The sequence below is a fragment of the Erinaceus europaeus genome, chromosome 20 (assembly GCF_950295315.1).
Source record: "Erinaceus europaeus chromosome 20, mEriEur2.1, whole genome shotgun sequence".
Classification (NCBI taxonomy): Eukaryota; Metazoa; Chordata; class Mammalia; order Eulipotyphla; family Erinaceidae; genus Erinaceus; species Erinaceus europaeus.
In genome coordinates this window covers 20,118,210-20,138,992 of record NC_080181.1, presented here as the reverse complement: position 1 = coordinate 20,138,992, position 20,783 = coordinate 20,118,210, and the positions used below count along the sequence as shown (strand labels likewise).

Genomic DNA, 20,783 nt, shown 5'->3' with positions numbered 1-20,783 from the left:
CTGTGTGAGGCTAATCGTCTGTTCCAAAACACTTTGAGCTCCTTGATTCCTCCATACCTCCTTAAACACTCAAATCTTTTTTTTTTTTTTTTTTAAGATAGAGACAGGGAGAAAGGGAGGTTGAGGGAGAGAGTAAAAAAGACCACAACACCACTAAAGCTTCCTTCAATTTCAATGTGGTGGGGGCTGAGCTTGAACCAGAATCGTGCACATGAAAAGCAGTACACTACCTAAGGGAGTAGTTTTGCCTTTTTCAGGTGCTGAGACATAATTATTCTCACCATTCCCTCCCAGTCTTTTCTGCTTAAAAATATAGCTGTAATACTGGTGCCTCAGTGATAGTCTACAATGGTATCTTTACAAATTGAGGCTGTGTGCTTTTGTAAGGAGGTATTAAATATTTTTTAAATAAATGGTCTGGTGATATTTAGAAAAACACCAGAGATTCCAGCATTTATAAACAACGCAACATTTTCTTTCAGTTATTTCATGAAATTCTTTCTAAACATCTGTGTCTTCTTCTAACTTGTTTCCCACCTCCTTCCCCAGAGAGCTGTTGCTTCTGCAAGGAAGCAAACTTCACAGCCAGTATCATACAAACAAACAAACAAAACAAAACAAAACCCCACAACAGCAGTCTCCATTCCTTTCCAAACCTCTAATTTCATGCACTCAACTAAAAAAAAAAAAAAAAAGTCTTAGGTTTTTAGTTGCTAAATGGTTTCAACTACTTTGAAAATCTAACCTCATCTGTGATCTTGCTTTTATTACCTACCAGTTATTAAAATGTCCAGCTTGCTGACTAATGAAGGCTGATTGGCAGAAGGGAGCTCTTGGAGGCCTGGGATAAGAGAGTGAACAGTAAGGAATCCCAGCTCTGCCTGGAAGCCTGCTTGTGAATAACCCAATTCCTCCGGTAGTTCCAGGCCGTGTTTTGCAGGCGGCCGCATCTGCCTCCCCTGTCTCTCTTACCTCCTTGATGTTCGGCACTATTTGTGGCCGGCGTGGTGGAAGGACACAGTGAGGTTCTCACCCCCGCCCTCCCGCCCCCCTCTCCCATCCCCAGTTCCATCAAAGCGAACCCAGGCCAGCGCAAGGATCTCCGAGCTGGGAGTGTGCTGAGGCTGGGACTGTCACTCATTCTCCGAACAGCGCGTGAACGCAGCTCGGCGGCCGCTGGCAGGAAACAATTCTGCAAAAATAATCATACTCAGCCTGACAATTGTCTACCCCTAGGTCTGCTGCTCTGCCGCCGTCCACGCTCGCTACAAGGGGGGGGGAACACAGAATTCACCGCGGCAAGAACATCCTTCCCAGCCAGCAGATTACAATGCTGCAAACTAAGGATCTCCTCTGGACTTTGTTTTTCCTGGGAACTGCAGGTACATTTTATTTGTTTAATTCTCATTATTCTCCATCTGATTTGCTAATTGCCCCTTTTCTCCTTACTCCTCCTACCCCACCTAGGAACACTGTTATTGGGGGCAGGGGGCGTCTTTTTTTTTTCTCAGAAGGCTTAAGGGTGGTGGTTCATTCCTTGAGCCTAGGCTGAAGCGCGTCCAGCCGAGCCCGGCGCCCTCCGGTGCTGCCTCCCCGCGCAGCGCAGCGCAGCTAGCGCTCGGCGCCCCTCCAGCGAGCCCATCCGCCCTTCCCACTTTGTGTGCCCGCCGCTCCCGGGGACGCCGCGGCCGCGAAGTGATGGGCAGGCAGCGCTCCTGCCCCGAAGACGGGAGGGGGGCGCCAAGGCTAGGCAGGCGTAGCACGGGCTCTCATGCTCCCGGGGGAAGGAGCTTGTTAGCTCCGGGTTTGGAGAGAGTGAACAATAAGGCCCGAGCAGCCGCCCCTGCTCGGTATATGCCCGTGTCCAATAAAGTGGGGCTCCCTGCCTTTGCACGCCCCCGTCCCCCCCCCCGAGTAACGGTTTGCAAAATGGAGAGAAATGGGCAACATCTCAGGGTTGTGTGGCCGTTGTTACACCCCCAGTCGACATGACGTTAGTTTTTCATTTGCCAAATTGCTGGTTAGTTGCAAAGCCTGCGCTCGGCCGGGAGCAGGGAGGGATGGGAGGGTCGAGCGGCGCGTTTTGACAGGAGGAAGTGCGGAGGGGCGGAGGGCGAGGAGGGCGTGATCTGGGCTGCCGGGTGTGTGTATGTGTATGTGTATGTGTGTGTTTGCACGCGTGTGTGTCTGTCTGTCTGCCTTCACGCGCACCGTGAGCACGGGGCGAGGACAGAATTGGCAGGTAGCCGCCCGAAACACCTCGCCCCAGCCTCTTTTCTCTGGGCGAGGTTCCTGCTCCTTGCAAAGTGCGAACAATAGGCGCGAGGAGGGAGGCAGCAGTGATGCTGCTGCTGCGGGTGGCAAGCCAAGGGCTGCGCCGCCGCCCAGAGAGTCAGGCTGCGGGTCGCTAGGCTCATTTTATTTGGTGGGGGGAGTGTTTCCATCTTGCCACCCTGGAAGAATCTTCAGTGTGCGTCCCCTCTCTGCTCCAGCTACTCCCCTCACCCCACCCATCCCGATGCGTGTGCCTGGGCGCTAGTGGATGGGGACCCGGCTGCAGAGAGCTGGGTGGGGTGGGGTGGGTGGGCTGACAAGGCGGGGGGAGAAATGGGAGGCGTGTGCTGGGAAGCGCTCTTGGAAAACCCAGCGGAGGAAGCTGTGTGTCGCTGTGGCCGCTGCTCGGGGCCACTGGAGCTGCCCTGGACTGCCCGAGCTGGGTGGGGTAGCACGCGGGGCAGGCCTGGGAAGCACCCAGCGCGCCCCCTCCCCGGGCGGCCCGGGAGCTGCTCGGGGCCTCCGCCTCCAGCCAACTAGGGTCCCTCCCCTGGCGACCAATCAGCGCGGGGCTGGCTGGGCGGGAAGCCGCGAGAGGCTTTTCTTGCGGCGCGGGTGGCAGCCCGGAGCCGCCAGGACAACCTCCCGGGGTTGCAGCCAAATGTCCCGCTGGTCCTCCTCCATGCCCCCCCCGTGGGATACCCCGCCCTGCAGCCGGCTCCCCTCGGGCCCCCTGGGTTGCCAAGAACAGAAAATGGAGTGGGAGTGGTTACACAGAGGGCTCTCCGTCCAGCCCGCCCGCCGGGGCTCGTCCACTTGCGTCTGTTGGCGCTGACTTGCAGCGCCTCGCGCCTGTCGCCTACCCTCCCCGGCGGGCGCCAAGGGCTTGGCCATAGCCGGTCGCCCAGCCCCTCACCCCGCTGGGCCCCCGACGCGCGTGCGCCGATCGACCAAGCCAGGGTCTGGGGGCGAAGCTGGGGGCGGGGCCTGGGCGGGGGCGTGCAGGCTCCAGGCGGTGGACCACCCCCAGTGCGCCTGGCCGGGGGTCGACCCGGACACGCCCTTTTCTCTAACGCTAGGGTTTCTCCATTGGGCTTGTGCTCCTTGCTCCAGGGTGTGTATTCTGACACCTCTTGCCCTCCAGCTAAGGGCGGGAGGATGGAGAATTGATCTTTCCTAGGTCTGGCTTGCAGGGTGTTTGGAGCCTCTAGGGAGTTTTGGGCGGGTATATGCCCAAGGAATCCCTGATTGGGAAATTGGGATGCCCGGGGAAGGGTGGTATTCCGAGCTGTGTACCTAGAAAGGCAGGCATCTTCATTGCTAGACCCAGTACTGTCAGCATAGGAAGAATGCAGGCCGTGAGATTCAGGCAAGTATGCTTAACAAAAGAAGTTGAATGGCTACCCAGTAGGAAATAATTTTCCATTAAAGTGTTTCTATCATCATTAAAGCTAACTAGAGGAATTCAAGTCAGAAGGAAAGTCTGGAGGAAAATAATAATAAGCAAACATACATACACAAGCATTTTCATATGTAATTATTTTGGTCTCAAACATTTTATCATCTCTAAGGACAATGGCAGTTCAGCTGCTCGTCCACTGGGTGCATATGAAGATTTAGATCTAAATATACCAAAGCAGTCAGGTCCACTGGACCTCTAATTTTGGTATCTTCTGCTCTTTAGGACTAGAAGATTGTGGAATTATATGTCGAATTTGAGTGTCTTCTAACAGTAACTTTGTATGTTTTATGGTAAAGATATTTGACTGAATAGTTTTTAAATTTTATGTTCATTTGTTAATTTTACTTTTACCTTGCAGGTGTCAAGGAATGGACAAAACTTTTTTTTGGTTTGTTTGTTTGCTTTTTAAAAAAACTAAGTAGCACCAGATCAATGACAAAGAACACCTTGGCTACCTTATAAAAGCTAACTAGCATATATATAAAATTTAGGTAATATCTTTCATGAAAGAATTTAAAATGTGTTTTACCAAAGTTTTATGGTTAGCTGTATTTTTTCATTTATTTTGATTTTAGGATCATTAATGTGTCTCTGAATAAAAATGAATAAAATAAAGTAATCTTTAAGAATGTGGAAAACCTTTCATGACTACTCCAACGCCCAAAAGTTAAATTTCTTTCAATAAATGTTAGCATATTTTAAACTCTTGAAAGTTACTTAGAAATTATTTTAAAACATAGGTGTTAAACAAAGAGGAATAGAATATATACGTTGTATAAGTGTGGTCCATTATTCAGAATCATTTTTGAGCTACTATTCCCTTTACAGGAGATCTGCATTTCTACCAGTTGAATTAGGTTTTCATTACTATTTTTGTTCCTGCCATCAGGATTTATCACTGGGGCTCAAGTGTCTATGTGAATCCACTGCTCCAGGTAGCCATCCCCCCCCCTTTTTTTTAGACAGTGAGAGACAAGAGGGAGAGACAGAAGGGATACTGCAGCATTGCTAATGAAGCTTCCCCTGTGGAGGTGCCCCTAGTGGTGACTGGGGGCTGGAACCTGGCTTCTCCTACATGGTAAAGCGAGCACTTTACCAGTTGAGCTACCTGCTGATTCCTTTTTTAATTAAGTCAGTATTTCAAGAAGCTCCCACCTCTTTTACTAATTGATTGAATATGATGACTTCTTTTATGATACCTTCACCAAGAATAATTTTTTAAAAACTACTACTAAATAGCAGAAAATAGGGCATATTTCTCTTGACACAAGAGGTTCATTTATGTAGTTGCTGTGCTAATTGATTAGACTAGGGGTTTGTCAGTATAACCTATGACTGTTTCTTGAACTTGATAATTCTAGAATTAAGGTGGTAAATGCTGAACCCACCCACCCCCACAGTCCCATTAAAAAAAAAGCTACACATAGTGGGGTATGTTATTGATTATTGATGCAGGCTTCCCCAGGGCAGTAATGAGAGGGAGAAATTAGCCATATGGAGCCCCTAACTCTAGGGCTTTTGAGTGGTGCTTCTCTTTGGTATACATGTATCATTAATTGACTTCTTTAGCTAGGTAATATGTACTTTAATAGAAGTAATGTATACCTACATTTTTCTGTCACGAAGAATGTCTTAATTGCCTTTCAAAATATATAGCCTCATTTTATCATTCAAAAATGAATCTTTATACATGACAGATGCTTTTGTTCCCTGCAGAATTCAATTTCTTAAATTATAGACATCATCTTGTAAACTTTATACCGCTCTGAAATGTGGACGTTGGAATTTCTGATCCAACCTCTTAATTTTTTTGAAGGCAGCAGAGCTTCTATTTAAGATTAGCTTAATGAATTTCCCACATTTACCTCTTCAGTGTTAAAGAACTGTGACCGCTCTCCAGACTGAAAGGAACTTCAATACCACTGGCAGACCTCCAAAGATATTTTACAGACAGTCCTTCCTGTCTCTGAGTCAAATAAATGATTGACTACCTGTTGCTAAAGAACAGTTTGAACTTCCCCTGCTGATGGTGGGTTTGTGGTGATGGAGAGCAGAACCAATTGACTGGGAAAGGGGAGAAGGGACCGCACCTGCCACAGTCAGTCTTCTGAGACCAGTCAGCCTAGGAGGAGACAAGAGCTTTTAAAAAGGCTGCTCCTGTACTGTTTAAGTATTGAGTTGTTGCTCACATTGATGTTTTATGGTGTCAAGGTAAATACTCTAATATACATTCCACGACTGATAGTGCTTCAGTTTAGCCACCTCATGTAAGTATAGGCCAGAGAACATCTGGAGTTTTTAAAGAAATGGCAGCAGATTATAAATAGTCTGTAACTTGTCTTAAAAGTAGGTTGCAAATTAAGCAGAGTTGGAAATATTAATCAACTGGATATCTAATAACTAGAGGTATTTGAGCCTTCCCCCAGAAAAGACTAAGATATCCTTTGCTAACAGGGAGACATAAGAGTAAATTTAAAGGAAAGATTTCATTCTGTTTACGTGTATATATTTATACACACACACCCCTTAAAATATCCAGCACATTTCTGAAACAGTATTGCAAGATATGATCTCTTAGGAAGAGAATCCTAATGATTAGATCTCTATGAGATTCCATATAACCTGTGTGAGAGATAGTTAGGTCTTCTCTTCAAAAGAACATGAATAGAACAACTGTTGAGTACAAAAATTCTTTTTATAAACTGTTATCTATGACCACCTGTGGCCAGTACTTTTGTGTTCTTTAGGTCAGCTCCTTGCAGTGCTTGCTAATCCCCCAGCACAGACCCTCACTCTCTTCCTCCTTTTTTAAATTAAATTAATTTTATTTTAGTTAGTGTATGTGAGAGAGATATGAAAGAACACACACACACACACACACACACACACACACACACACACACACACCCCAGAACACTGCTCAGATTTGATTTATGATGATGTTGGAGTTTGTACCAGGAACCTATGGATGTCAGGCATAAAAGTCTTTTGCATAACCTTTATTCTGTCTTCATAGCCCAAGGTTCAGAGTTTTTAATGAGACAAAAACTATGCAGTTAAACAATTACCAACAGTACAGGTAAATGTACTGAACTATTGTGGGGGAGGACAATGCAGAGAAGTCCATCTGAAGGTCATAGGGACATCACCTCTTACCCTTTTTGTTAATTGACTTCTGGTGCCAAACCATAAAGCCATTTGCTGATGTAAAAGGATGTTAATTCTTTGGCCTGGCCAGAGGTGCCATTATGCTCTTTCATTTCATGGTGTTGAAATGCTGTCTTTCAGCTGAGGATGGTCATTAGGAGCATTGCCTTTTGATGTTGGTCTGGGTGCCAAATGGCAGGGCCTTCAGGCAGTTTCAATACATTGCCTTTGCCTTTAAATCCCTCTTAGACTTTGTCTCCAAGCAGCCACTGAGTTAACTGTTGACATACCTTGCCTCTCCCCACAGTATTAATTAAGCTTGCAAGTAATCATATACTCCAGGAATACAGCACTAAAGTGACAAGCCATGTATGTGTATGTTGTGTATGTGTGTGTTTAAAAGAGAGGTCTTACTAAGTCTATGATGGATTCTCTTTCTCCCAGATGCAGTGTGAAAGGCTTCCATATAATATCTAGCCCATTTATTTATTTATTTATTTATTTATTTATTTATTTATTTATTATTCTGTGTCAGTTCTGAGCTAACATTGAAAACTTCTGTTTGGTATCTGATTATCTCATCCGTTAGGAAAGTCCATAGTAATGTCACACTGTTTGAGATTGTGTGACACTAGGTATTCTCTTAAATACTTGCTCAGATATGTTTATTGAAGGCCATTTTCTCATCGTCAACACTGTGGAGGACTTACAGAGGATCAGGGGGACATAATTTATGTTGTCAAGGAAGCGTGGAAGAGTACATCAGAAATTAAGGGTGGTTTGATGCCCCAGACCTGCACGCCCTTCATCAGCTGTCTGATCTCAGAAAAGTCACTTAGCTTTTCCAAGTATCACTTTCCTTGTATTTGTAATGGGAAAAGTAGTACAGCATGCATGTTAGATTTTTTTGTGAATATTTTAGAAATTTACAAGACTTCACTGCTTGCAGTCTGTGTTTGCTAATGAGAAGGAGGGGTGGGCTGTATGCAGATCTAGATAAAATAATTCTTTTACACGGTGCTTTCTTTCTAGAAGGACTTCAAGAAGAATACTAGGAGAGCATGACTTTTCCAGTGATTAGAGTCGCTAAATATGCCTGTACTATCATATGGTATTTTAGTTTGGATATTTTAGAGAGAAAAATATTCTCATAATCAGGTTTGGAACCATTGGCACAGGTGTGGGGCCTGGTGGATAGAAAACCTTGAGAAACTTGCTTGTGGAAAATGCAAAACTCTCTTGCTTTTGAGGAATTTAGAGAACATTTGACCATGGCAGCAACACGTGGCCAGGTGCCCATCTCCCAGAGCCTTGGCACACGCCCATGCAAGTAGCAGAACCCTGCAGATGCTTAACTGCGTTTGTATCTGTGTTGCTATCACCCTGGCTCCACTTGTTTGAGAATATGGGCTAATTGTTTCAGTTTGTGAAACCGTTGTCTCATAAATGTTGCTTGTATGGTGTTTCAAAAAGTCGAATCATGCTTCAGCATCAAAGTGATTTTTGTGAAGAAGCTGTTTGACTTTTATTTCACAGAGGATCTCAAGTGAGAAAGGAGGTGATTTGATATTCCTTGCTGCTATTTCTGTAAAAGTTTGCTCATTAGAATGAAGAAAACTAATTGCTATTATCATTCAAATGAGCCAAACAGAAGTGCCCTGGTGGTTGGACAAAAAGGAGTTTTGCCAACTAAAGGCTGATGATATTGGAGAAGAGTCTGAAGACTTTGAGCTCTCTGAGATAAGTAATTCCAGTAATTATATGTCACCCTCACTAGTCAGTTCATAGAGATTTGGCACACATTTGATCATTGAGTGTTCACATTTACCAGTAAGTATTTGTTGAGTAAATATTTATCAAGTGCTTGCTCAGTGCTGGTATGAAAACATGTTTCCCTGTTTTCATGGAGTTTCTTGTCTAATGATATAAAGCAGTTAAAAGACATTAAACAAGTCATTAAACAAGCGACACATATATATAATCGCATATTCCTATCAAAAACTGAGGAAAGGTACTCTCAGATGGCATTCTCATTTTAAGGCCTGATTGATTTAGACTCTTTAAGAAACACTGAATCACAACAAACATTCCTGAGTGACAAGAGTTCAGCAAACCTTCCTGAAAATCTTAAGGTCAAATAGTCTCAGGAGTGGCTGAGTTTCAGGTAATCAGGTCCAGTACATATGCTTCTGCCTTTAATATTTACCATCTGGGTGGTTGGGTAAGGAGGCATACTAGACTTATAAATAGAGAATGGATTAAATGCCATTGGAGCCAAAGGAAGGAAGCAATTAACTCTGGGATGCCCTCAATGGTGTGGAACATGGGTTTTGCCTTCCCTGGCTGGGCAGGAAGAAGCTGTGATTCAGGCAGAGCCATCACTCCAGCAGTGGTGCAGACACAGATACATGTAACCATGCTGTGTGCAAATAGTGTGCGAGTCCTTAGGAGGAAGTGGCCAGAAATTAGAGAGAAACAAAAAAAACTTTAAGAGTTACATCTTAAGAAACGGAGACTGAGAGAAGTTAAGCGATTCTGACAGGTAAAGCTGGAATCATAACTGATGTTAGTTGGCTGTGTGTTGTTTCTAAAGTAAGAATGATTTGAATATGTGTAGCATCAGAACACATGCCTTGCAAATGTCAGCTTGCTTGGTTCCTAATGGAGCCTGAGCCAGCAGCTGGGGAGCCACATGGCCACTGAGGAACAGCTCTGGAGCTGGGGAATGTGACCTGTCTGGTTAAGGGTTAGTGCACTAATTGTAAATGACTTTTTGTAAAGTGGACCTGGGTTTCCCTCTCTGTAAAATGCGGACAGCGACCCTTAAGGCTTTTGGCCAGCTTAAATAAAATCACATATGCAAAATACATCCATAGCATTTAAGCATTCACTATGTGCTTTAAGACATTTCCTCAGAATGGAGGCATTATCTGTAGTATTTGTCACACAGGTGGACAGTGAATATGATGTGCATAAGTCTACACTGGAGGCTGAAGGAGACACAAAATATTGTGCTCATCCTGCAGTGGTTTCAGATGGTTGGGGAGGGAGAAAACACCGAGTTTATGAAGGAAATTGTGAAAGGTACTACATGAATAAACTCCGAAAAGGAGGTGGGCACTAGTTGTGAAGATTGTTTAGAAAAGCAAAAATCAAAGAAAGAAAAAGAAAAGGGCAGGGGAGACAGCATAGTGATTATGCAAAAAAAACTGTCATGCCTGAGGCTCCAAAGTCCCAGGTTCAATCCCCCGCACCACCATCTGCTTCTTCTTCTAGCGTTTGCCCTTCTTCCGTAGCCAGTCAACAGCGTCAGGTTGAGCCTGATGTAAAGTTTCGAGACCTCCTTTGAATCTGGAGAGGTGGCAGGCGAGCCAGAGCGGAGCAGTGCTCTGGTAAAAAAAAATAAAAAAATAAAAATAAATAATTACAACTTAAACACGGTAGTGCAACGGATTAAGCTCAGGTGGTACAAAGCGCAGGGACCGGCCTAAGGATCCCGGTTTGAGCCCCCGGCTCCCCACCTTCAGGGGAGTCACTTCACAAGTGGTGAAGCAGGTCTGCAGGTGTCTTTCTCTCCCCCCTCTGTCTTCCCCTCCTCTCTCCATTTCTCTCTGTCCTACCCAACAACAACGGCATCAGTAACAACAACAATAATAACTACAACAATAAAACAATAAGAGCAACAAAAGGGAATAAATAAATAAATTTTTAAAAAATCATTGTTTTTTTTTTTTTTTGTGCCTCTATGGTTATTGCTGGGGCTCGGTGCCTGCACTACAAATCTGCTGCTCCTGGAGGCCATTTTTTTCCCATTTTGTTGCCCTCCCTTGTTGTTACCCTTGTTGTTGTCATTATTATTGTTGCCATTGCTGTTATTGGATAGGACAGAGAGAAATCGAGAGAGGAGAGGAGACGGGAGAGAAAGATAGACACCTGCAGACCTGCTTTGCTGCTTGTGAAGCGACCCCCCCCCCCAGCTGGGGAGCCAGGGGCTCGAACCGGCATCCTTATGCCTCCTTGCGCTTTGCACCATGTGCACTCTACCCACTGTGCTACTGCCCGCCCCCTCCATTATGATTGTTTTTAACGTTTATAAAATGCATGAATTTTATTACTTTCTGTGGGCCTCCACTTGATCCAGATGGAGAGAGACTGGAGAGGAGAGTCTGTTTCCTCGTAAAGGAGACGGTGGAGTTAGAGTTTGGAGCTCGGGAGCAGGAAGGGCAGACTGGATATTGGGTTAGGTCTTAGAAATAAGCCCCTTAGGGAGTGCAGTGGGTTGAGTGCATGTGGCGCAAAGCTCTGGGACTGCCATAAGGATTCCAGTTCGAGCCCCTGGCTCAAATGTCTGCAGGGGGTCGCTTCACAGGCAGTGAAGCAAATCTGCAGATGTCTTAATCTCCCTCCTCTCTTGGTTTCTCTCTGTCCTATCCAAAAAAAAAAAAAAGTCAAGAAATAAGCCTTTTAGAGGTCTTATAAAGGTCCTAAATGGAGAGGGAGTAAAGGAATCATTTGAAAATATTTAAGGATTGATAGCAGTGGAACATCTGCTGTGTTAGCACAGATTCTATCTATGAATTAGCAGAGAAATGAGTGAGAGAACACATCACCTGCAGGACTTACTGGGGATTCTGGTTTTCTGTAGAAGTCTCTCTAGTATCTGGAAAGAACAGTGTCTGGGTGAGTAAAAGGATCCTTTCACATTATGAAGTATCAACTAGCAGTGAGGAACCCGGAGTCTGGGAGCCAGGGGAGCCAGTTCAAGTTGGTCTGGTGGCAAGCAAGGTCTGATGAAAGTCTCCTACTTTCTGTGGCAGGTTGATGACTCATATTAAAAAGATCTGGGTTTGGGATTGGGTGGTACACCTGCTTAGGTGCACAAGTTACTATGTGCAAGCATCCAAGTTCAAGCCCCTGGTCCCCACTTGCCAGGAGGAAAGTTTCATGAACAGTGAAACAGTGCTATAGATGTCTCTCTCCCCTCCACTCTCAATTTCTCTCTGCTCTAGAAAATAAAATAAAATAAATTTAAAGTATTATCTAAAAAAAAAAAGATCTGGGTTCAAGGCCAGGAGAGATAGAATAATGGTTATGTCAGAAGCTCTGAAGTCCAAGGTTCAATCCCCTGCACCATTGCACAGTGTTCTGATAGAACACATGGAATAAATAAATAAATGAATAAATAAAATTCTGGGTTCACAATTTAGCTCAACCCCTAACTCACCAAGTGAATTCATACAAGTTACTTAACCTCTTTGAGCTACAGTTTCCTCATTTAAATAGTAGACTCAAGTAAAATGTCATGTGTGAAATGCACTGCAAAGCAAAATATCTCACAGATAAAACTTTTATAAATAGATATGGACTTATTTTTTATGTACCAGATGGGATTTTTAAAGAAATATATCTGGGGCTTAGACTGGGTAGTGGCGCACCTGGTTGAGTGCACATGTTGCAATGCAAGGACCCAGGTTCAAGCCCTTGGTCCCCACCTGCAGGGGGAAAGCTTCATGAGTGGTGAAGCAGTGCAAGCGTCTCTTAGTCTCTCTCCCTCCTTATCTCCCGCTTCCTCCTAATTTCTGGCTGTCTCTATCCAATAAATAAATAAAAGATAATAAAATAAAAAGAAACTTTGCAGTGGCAGGTTTGAGAAAGCAGATAATCTTGGAAAGAAACACTTGTAAAAGCCTTAGATAGGGACAGAAAGGGCACAGAGCTGAGATAGATGTTGGAGATGATGAATCAACCAGATGAGGTAAATGTTAGTCCAAAATGGGGGATAACAGAGAGATTTTTTTTAAAAAAAGCTCCAAGTCCTAGGGGTGACATAATAATAGTAACCTGAGAAAAGAGGTCACCTTGGGTAAAAGAATACTACTTCAGTTTCAGGCATATAAGGTTTTAGAGAAAAATTGGGTTTCCTGGTATTTTAACTTGTAGGTCAGTGTTTTTAAAATCTGTTTTAGTGACTACTACCAGCATTTATAAAGGAAGGGAGGAAGAAAGGATGGGAGGAAGAAAAAGATGAGAGACAAAATGGAGTAGAATGGAAAAGAGTGTATTGGTTATGTAGTTAGGGTAATTAATGGCCTGTGATTTCTTTGTCTGCTCAGTTGTGATGGAAAGCATTCATCTTATATGGATCTGATTAATATAACTTGAAAGGTAATGTCTGAGGTGGGGCGATATAGAACTAGAAAGAGGGTAGTGGGAGAAGGTCTTGAATAGTGGGCCTTAGGAAAGAGGAAGAACCAGTGAGAGCAAAAATATTCACGAGCTGCTGGCTGTAACTCAGAGCACAGACTCTAAAGTACAATTCCTTGGCCATGCAGAGCTTCCTGTCAGTTGAGGAGTGAAAAGGTAACTGGGCGTATCAGCCCAAGTACACAGCCAAAGGTGTGAGACCTGAGATTTCTGAGGCAGGATAAAGATGACTTGAGCCCTGGGGACAGCGAGAGAACACTTCACTGGGCAAGTGAGGAAACTTTTAATTAATTAATTTACTTATTTTTGAAGGAACCTTTGCAAGAAGGTTTTGTTTTGCTCTTTGGAGAGGAAAGGTAGGCAAAATAGGATCTGTGATACATATCTGAGAGGTAGCTAGAGGAACTGGGAGGTTGTAGTAATCTGTGTTCTTATCCCCCCCTTCAGTAGAGAGAACATACTATGAGTTACAACTAATATGTGGTAGAGTCTTTATGATACCCTGCAGAGAGGTTGTGGGGAGGTGGTGGATCCTGGCAGAGCTTAACCTGAGAGGTGAGTTCACCTGGTGAGTCTCTCTCTCTATGGAGGGTTGAGCAAAAAGGGGGACATATAAACCGCAAAAGGTTGGCGGCCATGTAAATCTCCCCTCCCCCCCACAAACATCCTGCATCTTCCCACCAGAGCTAGCATTCCTTAAGCCTTCTCCACCCTACATTTCCTGATATTATGGCCATTAGATAAAAAGAAAGGGAGAGATGTTGGGAAATTGTGCAGATGTGGTTGAGCTTGGCAGGGCTCACAAAGCACCCCACATTCCCTGCTACTATGGCTTCTCCTTTTATTATCTACATATCAGTCTTCTGCTTTGTCCTACAAATGACTAAAGGTCTCCTTCCTAATTCCCTCCAGGGTATTTTTATTAATCCTACCAGTCAGTTGCTAAGGAAGTTCCTACCTTTCCAGCCTCTTCTATTTTTCTCCACCCCTCTCCTAACCATGTATGGTATTGTCAAGCCACTTCCATTGCTGTCTTGTCTCTTACATGTCCGGACCTGGAGGAGGGCAGGCATACAGACCGAGAGGCTGACACCGGCCATTGCAGTTGGCACCACGTGGCTTAACCAGGTGTGACACCACCCGCCTCTGGGGCGCTCGCATGAATAAAGATTTGTATTTCTTTGCTGCCACGAGCTTAGTCCCTGGGTCATCTCTCCTTCGTGATGCTAGCCCAACAATACCCAGAGGTATCTGCTACAGTGTTTATATAGCAACTAGAATGATGCTGTGAACATAATTCAGAAAGTGATATGAACAAAGAGGAGAATCAGAGCCTATTGATGTGATACCTAAGACATGATATGGAAACTTCCAAATACAGTGACTAGGATAAAGCCATTTTAATAATGAAACCAAGATTCAGTAATGAAGAAAGGAAAGTGTTGGAAGTAAACACTATAAGTAAAACCGCAATTTCATTTAAAAATATGTATTTCACTTAAGACTGGGAGAAATGTTGATGCCATCTGGGCTATCTCTAATGAGCACATCACGCTTTATATTCAGATTGTAAAACAAACAGTGCCATTAAAATGAGGGCAGCAGTACTTAATGTGGTTAGGAGTAAAAGGGAAATGAGAGTTCTCTGACTTATTTCAGAGGAGAGTGATGATCCTGGAGTAATTTCAGTTGAGTAGTGACATTCAAGTTCTGAAAGAGTCCAAGCCTGAGGAAGAGGGCTACTTAGGATACGTGGTTGAACAGAAGGAAAGAAGGCTTGGATGGAGGAGAGTCCTGTGGCCAATATATTTGCAACCCAAGGGTCAAGATGTAGAAAAAGAACAGGAGCCTGGTGGTAGCACAGTGGATTAAGCACACATGGCATAAAGCTGAAGGACATATGCAAGGATCCCGGTTCGAGCCCCCAGGTCCCCACCTTCAGGGGGGTTGCTTTACAAGTGGTGAAGCAGGTCTGTAGGTGTCTATCTTTCTCTCCCCCTCTCTTTCTTCCCTTCCTCTCTCTCGATTTCTCTCTGTTCTATCCAACAAAAATGACAGCAACAATAACAACAAACAAGGACAACAAAAAAGGGAAGAAAAAAAATAGCCTCCAGGAGCAGTGGATTCATAGTGCAGGCATCGAGCCCCAGCAATAACCCTGGAGGTAAAAAAAAAGAGTGAGAGAGGAAGGAATCCTTCAAAGGTCAGCAGGACATGCTCATGTGAGAGAAAATGAATAGCTTTAGGGGGCTCTGTTTCTTGATTTCATTTTTCTTTTTTTTAATATTTATTTAATTTATTTATTCCCTTTTGTTGCCCTTGTTGTTTTATTGTTGTAGTTATTATTGTTGTTGCCGTTGTTGGATAGGACAGAGAGAAATGGAGAGAGGAGGGGAAGACAGAGAGGAGGAGAGAAAGATAGACACCTGCAGACCTGCTTCACCGCCTGTGAAGCAACTCCCCTGCAGGTGGGGAGCCGGGGTTCGAACCGGGATCCTTGTGCTTTGCGCCACCTGCACTTAACCCGCTGCGCTACAGCCCGACTCCCTGATTTCATTTTTCATGTGAGATGGTAGCTTTTAGACATTGCCTTGTCTTCTTGTGTCCTTGCCCATGATAAACATACCTTATTTTCACGCCTTTTAAAAATCTTTCTGAGGGGGGCTGGGTGGTAGCGCAGCAGGTTAAATGCACATGGCACAAAGTGCAAGGGCCAGTGTAAGGATCCTGGTTTGAACCCCAGCTCCCCACCTGCAGGGGGTCACTTGCAAGCAGTGAAGCAGGACTTCAAGTGTCTATCTTTCTCTCCCCTCTCTGTCTTCCCCTCCTCTTTCTGTTTCTCTCTCTCCTATCCAATAACAACAATAAAAATAGCCACAACAACGATAAAACAATCAGGACAACCAAAGGGGAAAATGGCCACTAGTAGTAGTGGATTCGTAGTGCAGGCACCGAGTCTCAGTGATAACCCTGGAGGCAAAAGATAATAATAAAATAAAATTTAAAAAAATGTAAATATTAAAAGAAATCTTTCTGAGGCCAGAGTGATTTCTCAGTGGTAAAGCACAGGATTAGCATGTAAGATGTCCCAGGTTTGGTAGCTGGCACCACATAATGCAAAAGCTGACCTCTGGCTCCTTCCTTCCTTCCTTCCTTCCTTTCTTCCTTCCTTTCTTCCTTCCCTTCCCTTCCCTTCCCTTCCCTTCCCTTCCCTTCCCTTCCCTTCCCTTCCCTCCCTCCCTTCCTTCCTTCCTTCCTTCCTTTTTTTTTTTTTTTGTCTCCAGGGTTATTGTTGAGGCTCGTTGCCTGCACTACAAATGCTAACGTTTTTTTCTTTTTAACATCTAAGAGCTCTTACTTCTTTATCTGTCTCTTTGGTAACATTCCTGTCTTTTAAAAATATTTACTTATTTATTCCCTTTTGGTGCCCTTGTTGTAGTTATTATTGTTGTTATTGATGTCATTTTTGTTGGATAGGACAGAGAGAAGTGGAGAGAGATGGGGAAGACAGAGAGGAGGAGAGAAAGATAGACACCTGCAGACCTGTTTCACCGCCTGTGAAGCGACTCCCCTGCAGGTAGGGAGCTGGGGACTCGAACTGGGATCCTTACGCTGGTCTTTGCGCTTTGAACCACGTGTGCTTAAGCTGCTGCAGTACTGTCTGACTCCCCCGTCTTGTTTTTTTCATGCAATATTTTTAATTTTTTTATTATTTGTTTATTTATTTATTTATTCACGAGAAAGATAGGAGGAGAGAAAGAACCAGACATCACTCTGGTACATGTGATGCTGGGGATCAAATTCAGGACCTCATGTTTGAGAATCCAATGCTTTATCCACTGGGCCACCTCCCAGACCACCATGCAGTATTTTTTATAACACTACATACTTGAGAAAAATTTCCTTGATTCCTGTTTACTTCTTAGAACTCTACTACTTGTTTTAGTATCTCCTCTTGGGTATCCATATTGTGTCATTTCATTTCTCAAATTCTAATAGTCCTTGGCTGTCCCTTAGTAATTAGAATCAAGGCACCAAGAAGCTATGAGGACTGAGTGGGTGGGTCTTAGTGAAGGGCAATGGTGAGACCTGATCTTTTGGATGACTAATACTCATATTCAGTCAGTACCAATGTTTTCTCTTAGGCTGACCAGTTTAAGAGAACACAACATTTTTTGTGGCTTGTGGGATATATGATTGCAGGGAGAAATGGCAAGGGGATGTTTTATTGGCTAGTCAGGGTTTCACATAACCGTCCTATTTTCATTGGGGCACTTCTGTCCTCAACAATGTCAGGTATCTATCTACAAGAACAGCCATGTGACTTAATCTCTCCACTTAAAGATGCGGTCTTTTTGGGAGTGATAGGGTATGCATGCACAGTCCCTACCTTCCTGTAGCTTATTGTGTGTGTGTGTGTGTGTGTGTGTGTGTGTGTAGTTAGCACTATGATGGAGCAGAGTGAGAACTCTCAGAATTCATAATTACTACAAGCCAAAGCAGACTTTCGAAATCTTTCATCTCACATAGCTTAGTATGGAATTTTTTTTTCCAGATTGAAAGTAGCTTTCTGAATTCTCGAAGGAACAGGTAAAGGCTCCAGGGGTGCATCAAAGACAAAGCCTTAAGATGTGTGTTAAGACAACTTCAAGGGATTTGACAATTCAGGGAGGCAGAGCTGGTCTCAGTTTTGAAGAGCCTTTTCCAAACTAAGGAGTTCTCAAAAGATTCCAGGGTGGCCTGAGATTCCCCATTTCTTGGATGAAGACACGGAGTTGGCAGTGATGCTGTCGACCAGAATAAGAGCAGTTTCATGAACACATTTGCAAGTGGCTGTGTCCCAGACTTGTTGGGTAGCAGGAACATTTACTAGAAATATTCACTTAATCCAGTATTTATGGAATAACTCCTGGGCTCAAAGGAGGCTTTCTAGGAGTTGGAGACATGAATTTCCAGTCACTTTGTAAAAATTTCCAGATCACTTTCTAAAATGTTTTGCGTAGCATCTGTAATATTTATTCCTGTGGAATGACACCAAAGGCAACCTCAAAATGTCAGGAAAAAGATAACAGTTTTTCATTTTTTTTTTAGACTTTACCCTTTTGTATATGTAACTTAGAGTTCCTGTGACATGCTTAAATTTTTCATCAAAGAGAACCATCTGTCATAATGAAGCAAAAAAAAGAGGACATTGTGTGTTATTCTTTGAAGATAAGAGATTGGAAATGAGTTCGTCAGCTGCCCTAGATTACAATTTGAGGTCATTTTGAGCTAAATTGCCTTTGGAATCAGAATTTAAATTACTGGTCAGACTCAATTAAGATATCTTGCCTGGTAGGCGGGCAGTTTACTGCCCCCCCTTTCCCTCGAACTGAAAGAATATTTTTATTGTTAACATTTCTGCACAGTGGGATTAGAGACAGGGCTTGTTTTTAAGGAGAGAAACATTTGATACACAAATTGATTTAGTTTTTTTAAAGAATCTAGTTAAGAAACACAAAATAGTCACTTATTACTTGGTTTTCTAGAGATATTTATAGCAGGCCATGAGAAGTCACTGGGAGGTAAATCTGTACATTATTCTATACATTCGCTGCCCTGTTCAATAGCCAGAGCATAGTGATCACAAATAGCCTCACACAGTTAAATTATTGTCTTTAAATGCCATCGTAATCAATATATAGTTGGAGATATTTTAAGGAAACATAAGTCATCAATGTGGTATAATTATTTAAACAACTTATATATGCATTTCTAAACATTAATTGTTTCCATGGTGATAGCAGGTTTAAATACATTATTCAGCTTAACTTTCCCCAACATGAGAGTTTTGAAATGATGAGTTCCATTGTTAATTCACTCATTTCTAAAATGAGTATTTATTTCAATTTTTAAAAAAAATATTTATTTATTTATTTACTTATTCCTTTTTGTTGCCCTTGTTGTTTTATTGCTGTAGTTATTGTTGCCGTCGTTATTGAATAGGACAGAGAGAAATGGAGAGAGGAGGGGGAGAGAAAGACAGACACCTGCAGACCTGCTTCACTGCCTGTGAAACGACTCCCCTGCAGGTGGGAAGCGGGGGGGGGCTTGATCCCTTACACTGGTCCTTGTACTTTGTGCCACATGCACGCTTAACCCGCTGTGCTACCTCCCGACTCCCTTATTTCCATTTTTTAACTAGTGATTGAGTAATGGTTTGCAAAATTAAAAGATTCTAGGGGTATAGTTCCACACCACACCCAATACCAAATTTATTCTTCACTTCAGTTATTTTATTTACTTACAGGTGAGAACCATTAAATTAGTTATTTTTCACTTGCAAATGTCTTAATTTAGCATATGAAAGTACAAAAGAAGAAGGCAGTTTAAATCAACACCATCTCTGGTGGTATTAAAGAAGAGGTTTGATACCTGGTTCATTGTGGAGAACCCAGGCATGTAAGTGACTGACTCAAACTAGTTGGACACTAGAACTTCACAAGGAATCAAAACTATGCTGAGAGGTGATGCTCCCTGAGAGGACACTTGATGATAATGCAGATGCCGCTGCCAGCTAACTTCCTGTGGAGCCACAGGTCCTGGGATTATTTTTGTGAAGATGGTTTTGACTGGGACCATAATTATCATCAGCCTACCACTTTTGTAATGTTTTGACTGAAATTCAAATGTGAAATCATTAGTCTCATTCACATCTAATATCTTAAAACTAGGTTATTTTTTATTTTAATGAATATAAAAGTCAAATTTATATTTTGGTGTTTATGCACTGATTTAAAGACCTTATGTCCTGCAGCGTTGGAGGTGGTGTAGTGGATAAAGTGTTGAACTTTCAGTCCCCAGTAATGTATGTATGTGCCAAAGTGATAATCTCATTCTCTCTCTCACGCATAAATAAATAAATAAATAAATAAATCTTTAAAAAAAAATAGCCCTTATAGCTACAACTAGAAGATAGCCCCTTAGGGGGTCGGACAGTAGCGCAGCAGCGTAAGCACACGTGGCACTAAGTGCAAGGGCTGGCATAAGGATCCCGGTTCAAATCCCCAGCTCCCCATCTACAGGGGGTTGCTTCACAAGTGGTGAAGCAGGTCTGTAGGTGTCTGTCTTTCTCTCCTCCTCTCTGTCTTCCCCTCCTCTCATTTCTCTCTGTCCTATCCAACAACAACAGCTATGACAACAAAAACAATAACAACTACAACAAGCCCAACAACAAGGGCAACAAAATGGGAAAAATAGCCTCCAGGATCAGTGGATTCATAGTGCAGGCACCGAGTCCCAGCGCTAACCCTGGAGGCAAAAAAAAAGAAAAGAAAAGAAAATAGTCCCCTTGCTGTACATATAGCCTGGGTTTGAACCCAGGTACCACATGGGAGTACAACAGTACCAGGGGAGGCACTGCTGTGTTGTCTCTTCTGTCTCTCTGTAATAAAGTAATGAAAAAGTCTGCATGAGTGTTATAAAATTTTGCATGTGTGAGGGCCCAGCACCACAAATAAATATTAAATAAAATGCAAAATAGGTACCTTAAGTCCAGAGCAAAATTTCTGAGTTGATAATGATTTTTTTTCTTGTCTCCAGGGTTTTTGCTGGGGTGGGTGCCGGCACTGCAAATCCACTGCTCATGGCAGCCTTTTTTTTGTTTATTTGTTTTGTTGGATAGGACAGAGAGAAATTGACAGGGATGGGGAAGATA

At 43.3% G+C, this 20,783-nt stretch overlaps 1 protein-coding gene across 12 annotated transcripts in view; it reads left to right on the top strand.

The window, feature by feature from the left end:
• The first annotated feature begins 1,130 nt into the window (after positions 1 to 1,130).
• The window catches only part of NCAM1 (neural cell adhesion molecule 1), a 356,688-nt gene continuing 337,035 nt past the window's right edge, over positions 1,131 to 20,783 (top strand). For all 12 annotated transcript variants that reach the window (XM_060180061.1, XM_060180055.1, XM_060180060.1 and 9 more), the window contains exon 1: positions 1,131 to 1,382. In XM_060180061.1, the coding sequence (XP_060036044.1) occupies positions 1,331 to 1,382 (52 nt within the window). In that variant the 5' untranslated portion in view covers positions 1,131 to 1,330. The remainder of the gene's footprint in view (positions 1,383 to 20,783) is intronic.